Source organism: Triticum urartu, chromosome 7A (assembly GCF_056163025.1).
Source record: "Triticum urartu cultivar PI428250 chromosome 7A, HENAU_Tu73, whole genome shotgun sequence".
NCBI lineage: Eukaryota > Viridiplantae > Streptophyta > Magnoliopsida > Poales > Poaceae > Triticum > Triticum urartu.
In genome coordinates, this window is record NC_141879.1 from 271,511,063 (window position 1) to 271,520,890 (window position 9,828).

General features: G+C 43.9%; 1 protein-coding gene across 1 annotated transcript; it reads left to right on the forward strand.

Annotated features, from left to right (window-relative positions):
* Nucleotides 1-3,264: 3,264 nt before the first annotated feature.
* Nucleotides 3,265-8,627, forward strand: LOC125524331 (MADS-box transcription factor 7). Its single transcript, XM_048689400.2, has 8 exons — nt 3,265-3,649; nt 5,868-5,946; nt 6,629-6,699; nt 7,275-7,374; nt 7,555-7,596; nt 7,671-7,712; nt 7,939-8,096; nt 8,314-8,627. Exons 1-8 carry the CDS (start codon nt 3,465-3,467, stop codon nt 8,375-8,377), a joined length of 741 nt encoding a protein of 246 aa, XP_048545357.1. The 5' UTR covers nt 3,265-3,464; the 3' UTR covers nt 8,378-8,627.
* The last annotated feature ends 1,201 nt before the right edge of the window (nt 8,628-9,828 follow it).

The following is a 9,828-nucleotide window of genomic DNA, read 5'->3' on the forward strand; positions in this document are numbered from 1 at the left end:
AGGTATTAAGTTTATAATAAACAGAGTAATGCTTTAAGCATGATGACATAATGTAGACAAAATAAGACCAATCAATATGATTGGACCCCATCGTTTTACCCTTAGTAGCAATAATACAAACACGTGATTCCCTACCCCTTCTGTCACGAGGTGAGAACACCGCATGATCGAACGTACTACTATGCACCACTTCCACTAAAGATCAACTCATCAACTTGGCCAAAGAAAACTCATAGGCCAGAAAGCATTACATAGTTACAACAATAACACATAATAAATTTCAAAAAATAATCAGTTACTTTCAATGAATAATCTGACCATAAACCCACAATTCATTGGATCCCAACAAATGCATCGCAAAAGTATTACATCGAATCAATCTCTAAAGAGAACATTATACTAAAATCAGAGAGAGGGGGAGCCATCTAGCTACTGCTATGGACCCGTAGGTCCTGTGAGGAACTACTCACACATCATCGAAGAGGCAGTAAGGTTGATGTAGAGGCCCTCCGTGATCAATTCCCCCTCCAGAAGAGTACCAACGGAGGCCTCCAGATAGATCGCGGAAGAACAGAGGCATGCGATGGCGGAATTATTGTTTCGGGTCTCGCTCTGGTGGTTTTTGGATTTTAGGGAATTTATTGTCTTGGAATTAGGACAAATGGAATTACGAGGAGGCCACAAGTCTGGGTGGAGCTTGTGGCTCTCTTGTGCATCGTCTGGTCTCCCCCTGAAGCTTCTAGGGTCCCTTCTGGTCTAGAAAAAATCACCGTAAAGTTTAATCGTGTTTGGACTTCATTTGGTATGATTTTCCTACAAAACAATAAAATAGGCAAAAACAGGAACTATCGTTGGGCACTGAGTTAATAGGTTACTTCCCAAAAATGACATAAAGTGCATATAAAGCATATAAGATAGATAATATAATAGCATGAAATAATCAAAAATTATAAATAGGTTTGAGACGTATCAATGGATCATTTTAAGAGAACTCTTAACAGATCAATTCTTAATGAAATTCCTCTCACCGGCCATAAGTTCACATGGAGCAACGAGCAAGCTATGCCCACGCTAGTTAGACTGGATCGAGCGTTATGCAATGTAGAATGGGAATTGATATTCACCGCGGCCAAGCTACTCCCACAATCCTCTGCTATCTCGGATCACTGCTCGCTAACGCTGGTTAATGTGGGTGTCATTACCAGGAGAGGTTCCTGACACGTCCATTTTGCATCACGATTTCCCACCATTATTTATCTTATTTTCAAGTTATATTTCATATTATGATGCAATTCTAATGCCTTTCTCTCTTAAAATGCAAGATACATCAAAGGGGAGGGATTAGCGGCAGCTAGAATTCTGACTTGAAAAAGCTACAACAAAAATACAATTCTTCGAAGCTCAAAATGAAGTGAAATTTTACATAGATTTATTTTATAATATATAAAAAATACTGGAAGAAAGAAATACCAAAGAAGAGCCTCGGTGGGCCACAAGTGCAGGGGTACGACCACCCCCAGGCCGCGCCACCTGGGCTTATGGGGCCCACGGAGGTCACCTCCCGACGTTCTTCTCCTATATAAAGCCATTTACCCTAGAAAATAAATAAGAAGACTTTCGGGACCTTCCGCTGCCGTCTCGAGGCGGAAACAGAGGCAGAGCACTTCTGCTCTTTGGCAGAGCGATTCTCCAGAGGAAACTTCCCTCCAGGAGTGGGATATCGAAGTCCTCATCATGACCAACATTCCTCTCACTGTGGTAGAACTCATCCCAATCAACATCTTCACCAGCATCATCTCATCTCAAAACCCTATTTCATCTCTTGTTCTCAGTCTTTGTATCACATCTCATATTGGTACCTGAGGGATGCTAGTAGTGTTGATTATATCTTGTAGTTGATGCTAGCTAGTTGGGGGGGTGCTAGTTGTATGTTTAGTACCTGGGGGTGCTAGTCGTGCGTGTGGTGATGATTGCGTTTTGCTCCAGCACGGTTAGCTTAGCAAATTTGAATTATCAAGTGCTATTGTACATCTAGAGCAAAACCTAAGTAAAAAATATATATACATTATCTGTTGGAGCATTGTTTTTAGGCGTTAGTTTACACGCTCTAATGCGGAATACGTCCTTCTGGGTTCCCGCCAGAGAACCGGACCCGACACGACCAGACTGCGTTAGTTTACTCTACTCTTGCAGCCATCAGCAAAGGCAGCACTTGAGCGACACTGCTCTCACCACACGCCATTTTCCTTTGGACGGCATACGTCGAACTCACGTCACCATAGGTCTCATACCGTTCGCCGAATGCCCGGGTCCCGCCCGATCGATGGAGCCATCAAATCGGTCACTCGCTGGCATGCTCTGCGCGACGTACGTTCCTTTGTCCGGTCTGAAGCCCGAGCCTGGACACGAAGGTTGCTGGCTCCCGTACGCTACGCCGGGTTGTAAAACGACCACGCGCCGGCCCGCTCTCTCGCTGATTAGTGCAGCAAATGCCAGTCCGCACCCGCCACGTGAACCGATCGAATTATCAGCCACATTTTTTGGTTCTGCTCATCGAGGATTTTACTCGCCGAGGAACATCGGCCCGGGGATCCCGTCGTCTTCGTGCGCGGCAGATGGAAGCAACAGTGTCCTCCCGGTGGATCGGCTGTTCGTGCCCATGCCATGCATGAATGCACCGGCGTGCGGTCGCTTGGCCGATGGGTGCCGCCGTACGGGCCCGGACCCCGGCCGGGGAAGACGCATCAACCTCCGCTGTGGGCGCATATGTGGTGGGCCGGGACATGCATGCATGTTACGTACGCGGGCAGCCAGCCAGGATCCGCAACGCACCACGTGTCGACCGCAGGGCCATCGGCCGCGCCGATCGGACGGCTCGCCAACCGACCAGCCGTTGAAAAAATCCCTCACCGCGGCTTCCTGCGGATCCGCTGCAGCGCCATGTCTTGCGAGCGCCTCGGTGTGACCGTGTCAGAGAGCGAGCGAGCGAGAGAGAGAGCAGAACGGGAGCGTGCTTGTGTGTGTGGAGCTAGCCGTGCTTGGAGTGCAAAAAGCTAGCGAATAAAGCAGGGCGTGGAGGAGGAGTTAAGGATGGATGGCGACGGGGACGGGGACGGACGGACGCGACGCGCGGCCCATCCCATCCCTAGCCTTCCGGAAACGCGCTACGCTGCTGGTCCTCTAGGGTTTCCCCCCTACTCATCCTTTGCCAAAAACGGCACCCCGCGGAGCCCCCCTTGTGCCCACTGGCTCCTCCCCTGCACCCATCATCTCTCGCTTTAATCCCTACCAGGCTAGCCAGCCAGCTGCCTGCCTGCCTGCTCCTCCCACCCCCTTATCTTCCTCCCCTCCTCTCCCTTGTTGCTACGAGTAGTACGCTTGGTGGTGGTGGTGGTGTGTGTGTATGGTTGCTGCAGCATAGCTAGCTAGGGACGGGGAAGGTGGAGGAAGCAGCGGAGTCAGCCATGGGGAGGGGGAGGGTGGAGCTGAAGCGGATCGAGAACAAGATCAACCGCCAGGTCACCTTCGCCAAGCGCAGGAACGGCCTGCTCAAGAAGGCCTACGAGCTCTCCGTGCTGTGCGACGCCGAGGTCGCGCTCATCGTCTTCTCCAACCGCGGCAAGCTCTACGAGTTCTGCAGCACCCAGAGGTATACACACGCGCTTGTCCGTTCGCTCAAATCGTGCGCGCGCGAGTCATCTTGCCAGATCTGCCCATGAAATGGCGTCCCCTTGCGCGTCACGTCACCAAGCTCCGTCCAGCTACGTCGCTGAGGTGCCGCGCGCGAGGGACGGCTGTTTCGCGTGGATCTGTGCAATTGAGCGTCCCGAGGTTAGGGGGGCACTTACGATCCGCCGGATTGGCGCCGGCTTTCCAGGGACTACCGAGCCGGATCCGCCCAATACCGTGGGTTTTAGGGTTTCCTCCCTGCTGGTCATTTTGGTGCACCGTACTTTCCCGGATTCCCGGTCGAGACACTCCCTGATCTAACTATGTAGTGGACTTTGCGGGCATCCAGTGGGGTGGTTTCCTTAATTACAAACCATTTCTTCTATGGTAACCCCGAAACGAAGGTTCCGACCTTGGATGAGAAACATAGAAACAAAATGAAGTTGCAAACAGAAGACTAAATGTTTGTGTACAGATGTGCATGGTGAGTAGCAACCATTGCTATACATCTCATAGTTATTAGCAAATTATGTTCTACGGAGGTTGATGTAGCTAGATGCTGTACATGTGAAACTCCATGCAAAGCTGAAGTCATAGTGTCTTTGGTGGGAGTGTATCATCATCTAAGGGATGATGAAATTTTTGAATGTTGGTCTAGCTTTCCGAGAGAGTAGAACTAATTAATGGATGCATGAAAGATGGTTGATTCTAACTTTGGACACGCCCACATACCTACCTAAGATCTTGTACAATACAATTGCCTATAGTATATATTGCAAACTTACAAGTATTCCCAAGGTACACATTGTCTTAAACATTATACCATCGTTAGCATATTTATTTAGAATGTACATGTTAGTAGAAAAGTATTATTACGATTTTGTCAGTGCTTTGTTCAAGATAAACTAATTTTCTCCTTAGCAGTGTAAACAATTTGTGAAGTCACAAAGTTTGACTCCATGTTTTCTGAATTGACTTGTGTGCACCACGTGTTAGGTAGGAGTAGAAGTAATTAACTTGCATTGCAGAAATATAAGTTATTGTTACGTGTTTTTTTTTGTTAATTGAGGTTTTCTTTAGCCAAAAAAATGTTAAATTTCAATCAATTCCCTCGAGCGCATCCATTCACTCAGTTGTCAAGTGAGCATTCATGGGAGCTAATGACATTTTAGCACACACATAAAACTAGCACATATATTTTGTGTGGTTTGCACTAAAAAGCTGGACTGAAAATTACTCATCACTTAGTGTGAAGATTCCTGGTACGCAAGGATCGGGGAGTCAGGAACAACCTTGGTGCAACCGCGTACACCCTATGTTCTTCTGTATTTTTGTTTCTAATGTGTTATTGCTCTCGGTACACACTATTGTGTACCCCTTTCTTTTAGTACATAATGTTATTTTTAAGTCAGCATCTCAACAAGTTATCTCATGTCGCCACTGCAGCACTGTGCATATTTTGATTTGAGACAGAGATTCTTTAACTTAAACTCCCTGACTTTGGAGCGGCTGACATATGAATCCAAGAAAAGGCTAGCCCACATGCTAGCAACCCAAAATTAGGTTGGGTAGAATTTTACGAGAACACGGGTCATTAGTTACGGACTGATACTCCTAAGATAGTTTTACGACCAACAAAAAAAATAGAGTTACTTAATTCATGTTCGAAAGATGTCTAGTTTGGGCATCATTTCTCTCGATCAATTCTTAGTGAGTAGCTGTCCACTACTCCACTCCCTTCATTACCACTTGTTTTTCTGCGGGTAACCTTCATTATCACTTTGTACCGTTTAAGTAAGTTTCTCATCAGGCGTATCCTGTGGCGTCACGGTGGATATTTTGATTCGTGGGCTGGTACTGTAGTAAGAACATTTTAGAGGCCCAACTGAACTGCGAAGTAGAGTACTAGCCACTGACACATAGAATCTTTACCTCTACACTTGGCACGTGCCTTTTCTTATCCTCACCGTCTGTTCTAGCTCTGCAGTAAATAATCTAACATTAATATTCACATATAGATTTGTCATGCGGTTTTGGTGCCTGGCTATATATATCTAGTAACCTAATTCCTCCGTCCCAAAATAAGTGTTTCAACTTTAGTACAACTTTATGCTAAACTTAGTACGAACTTGAGACATTTATTTTAAGACGGAGGGAGTATGATTGAAATATAACTTTTGCCATTGGACATGTTGTAGCATGACGAAGACACTCGACAAGTATCAAAAATGCAGTTATGCAGGACCTGAAACTACTGTGCAGAACAGAGAAAATGAGGTAGAACCTGTTACCCATGAGTTGGCAAGAAGATTTTTACTACTTAATTACATTTGCTGTAGAAATCTCCGTACTTTCAGTGCGTATATTACCAGCTGTTCCTACATATAAATGATATTCTAGGTTTGGAATTAATCATATGCATATCACATGGAAAGTATCTGCAACCCCCGAAAGGTCTCAAGAATATTTAAAGCATGCAAATATACCAAAACACTTCCTATTATGGCCCCATGATTCTCAAACTCTAAAAATACACAAATTCATATATTACACATGGTTTACGGAATATGTAGCCCATTAACTCAAACTTGGGTCATCTTCATCTTTAAATGTAAGCATGCACTACAATTGGTAGGATGAACTGACCACACATCAGGGTGACAGAAAATGACTCCTAATTATAATTGTTATTAGTGTGCTGATTTCTGCCCTGTGCTCTTTCATGCAAGAAATTACACATGACTTGATACGATGGAGTCAAAAGTAATCTCTCTGTCATTACAAAGTACGCACTCTTTAGTTATTTTAAGGCGAAAATGAATCACATGTGATGTCAGTTAATTCTTTACATAATTATATCCGTATATTTGTAATTTTATGATGCATAATGTTCAATAAATTGCTGTTCTTATCATTCTTAGTGAAGTAAAGTTGTGCTATGTTATTTATTTCCTTTCAGCAACTGAAAAACAGCCGCAATGAGTACCTGAAACTAAAGGCACGGGTTGATAATTTACAGCGAACACAAAGGTAAGCTGTGTTTTCAATGAGCTATTTTAACACTTTCTTTTATATTGTTGCTTTATCACTCATTATCTTGAATATAAAATAACTAAAATCAGCAGAAATTACGAATGCAAAATGTGTTGCTCTTTTGCAACATATCACCATCAGAAACCATATCTTTAGTGATGATCAAAATTTAAGTGCAGTAACTAGTCATTGTTTTGATTGCTTGAGTGATTGTCAGATTGAGCATCAAACTGCAATTAATATTCCTTCAAAATGGAATACAATAGAAACTTTAAGAAAGTACTACATCCGTCTCAAAAACGTCTTATATTTTGAATGGAGGTAGTAGTAACTTTTAGAGAGTTTGGTGGATCTTTACCAGACTGTTGGTGCTTGCAAATGTGACATTCAAAGGTCACAAAAGTAAAAGTACGCATATACTCAACTTAATATGGATCACTACCAGTGATCCTGTCCATTCCAACAAATCCGAGTTTACCCTTTAATCATAGTATCGTTTCTTTTCAGTGTAGTCGAAAGGTGAAATAATAATTTTATCAGCACAATTAACCACTTCTTTGCATCTTATCCAGGAATTTGCTTGGTGAAGATCTTGATTCCTTAGGCATAAAAGAGCTCGAGAGCCTTGAGAAGCAACTCGATTCGTCCTTGAAGCACATTCGAACAACAAGGGTACTGATTACTTAATTTTTAACAAGTGATTTTTTCCAGCTAATAAGTGTGAGTTTTTCCTTTTGAAGTAGATATATCTCTCCATATGAAAAATCTTTACGTTATTTTCTTAATGCCTTTATGTGTATACAACTATGAGGTTGCTTTGCGCCCTAACAAGTTTTTTCCCCCTTATTTTAGACACAACATATGGTTGACCAATTGACAGAACTCCAGAGAAGGGTACGCTCTCTCAGAAATCCAACAGTATTAAAAGCTATTTAGTGAATGACCTCCATAATTTATTAAACATGCAGGAACAAATGTTTTCAGAGGCGAATAAATGTCTTCGAATAAAAGTAGGTACTTCTGCGATTGCAAGTCTAATTATTTCATATATGTATTCTTGTAGCAACATTCCATATGTATTTCATCTCAAAGGATATCAAAATGAAACAGTTACTTTCTTACTCATCGTAACCCTAATTGTTCTTTGAGAACAACTAGCAAAAAAAAGAAATCCATGACTGGTACTCTTAAAACGAACAGGTTAGGTAATGTTTGATTTTGTTTTGAGAGATACAGTTGGAGGAGAGCAACCAGGTTCATGGGCAGCAGCTCTGGGAGCACAACAACAATGTACTGAGCTATGAACGTCAGCCGGAAGTGCAGCCGCCGATGCACGGCGGCAATGGATTCTTCCACCCCCTTGATGCAGCTGGTGAACCCACACTTCACATAGGGTATTACTCTCATCCTACGTTTGAAGTTTGATATAAATTTAACCTGTCGAGGTAGCAGCCGTAATTTGTAGGAGTATAATTGTTTTGCGGCAGAGTACTTTCTGTAGGGCGAATTTCATATATTTTGTTATAAAAGACTGTTGCATACTTAGGAGGTGCATTTCCTCCATATATATATTTAGCCATTCAACTGATTTTTAATCCCCTCTTTCCGCAGGTACCCTCCTGAGTCCCTGAATAGCTCATGCATGACTACTTTCATGCCCCCATGGTTGCCTTGATTGAAGACGGCGAAGAAAGTGTGAAAAATAAGTATATACGCGGCACCCAGCCGGCCGCATATATGCATGTATTCTACTTCGAGTGATGGATTATTCCAGTCAAGATCCTCAGTTATTTTGCATGCAACTTTTGTGTCATGAAAACTTCAGAACCCTGTATTTGATGCTCAAGATTATTGTGTTACTTGCGTGTAAAAGAACATACATTATATTACTAGAGTGGCTATGCGTGATGATTTTTTCCCCTTAACTCTATTGGAATTATTGGCATAATTTGTAGAAAAAATCCGGAAGCACCGCATGGTGGCCCATTCATGCATAAGTTTAGTCCGACCCTACTAATAGATGAGTGAGCTACCATGTGAGCCACTACACGTGATGGACGAGTCAGGGGCGCCGTCGCAGGGAGGGCATGTGTCCCTTGACCTCCGCATGGACCCATGGACCTCCCAACTCTCCATCCCTATACACTTCATCGATCCTGGACTTCTTCTGTGTCACTGTTGTTGCCATGAGCTCTGATACCATCCTCCTCCTTGACTTCGTTGACACCTGCAACCATATGTTTCTACCATCGGTATACTTTCAACATAGCTGGCTACGGTATTTCGATGCAGCCAATGGCAATGATGGATAAGCGCCAAGAGCGGCAAGCTTGAGGTGCGTCTCGGTGATGGCATATCAATAGGAGCAACAAGGTGGATGTAGTGCCCTCGATGAAAAGCTACTCTGCATCAACAATAAGGAGTCATCTATCCACGTCACAAAAAACGCCTTGCAAAATAGCTTAAGATGTTCAAGGGGTTGTTTTATCTGGTTTTGCAAAGTTGAGGGGATTATGTACTGTAACTATTTTTCAAGTTGAGAGGGTGATGTGGCTCAATTATCAAAGTTCAGCCTTCCAAAATAGCTTAAGATGATCGAGGGGTTGTTTTATCTGATTTGAGAAAGTTGAGGGGATTATGTACTATAATTGTTTTTTGAGTTGAGAGGGTGATGTGGCTCCATTGTGAAAGTTTAGGGGGCGTGAGAGAAAAAGAAAAGTCAATGTCATTTTGGGTGACTAGATTACACTACTAGGAGAAACCTTATAGATAGAATCTTAGCAGTAGCGCGGGGTACAGGGCAACCGCTACTGCTACTTTGCATTAGCGCGAGGTGTAAACAAGCGCTACAGGTAACCAATAGTAGTAGCGCTGGTCACCCGCCCAACGCTGCTGCTAAGTGGTTCTGACCTAACCCACCGAGGCTACCCGTAGCAGTAGCGCGTCCTGGGTAAAACACGCTACTGCTAAACTAATAACAATAGCGCACCTACGCCGAACAGCGCTACCACTACCGCTCTAATGTTCCTGGCTTGTGGGCCCAAGTTACCAGTAGCGTGTGCCCAAACCCGCGCTACTGCTATGGCGTTTAGCAGTAGTGCTGTCCCTTAACACGCGCTGCTGCTA

Coding starts and splice junctions, on each gene's coding strand:
- LOC125524331 (XM_048689400.2), top strand. CDS start 3,465: ATGGGGAGGGGGAGGGTGGAGCTGAAGCGGATCGAGAACAAGATCAAC. Junction 3,650..5,867: donor GAGTTCTGCAGCACCCAGAG/GTATACACACGC, acceptor GACATGTTGTAG/CATGACGAAGACACTCGACA. Junction 5,947..6,628: donor TGCAGAACAGAGAAAATGAG/GTAGAACCTGTT, acceptor ATTTCCTTTCAG/CAACTGAAAAACAGCCGCAA.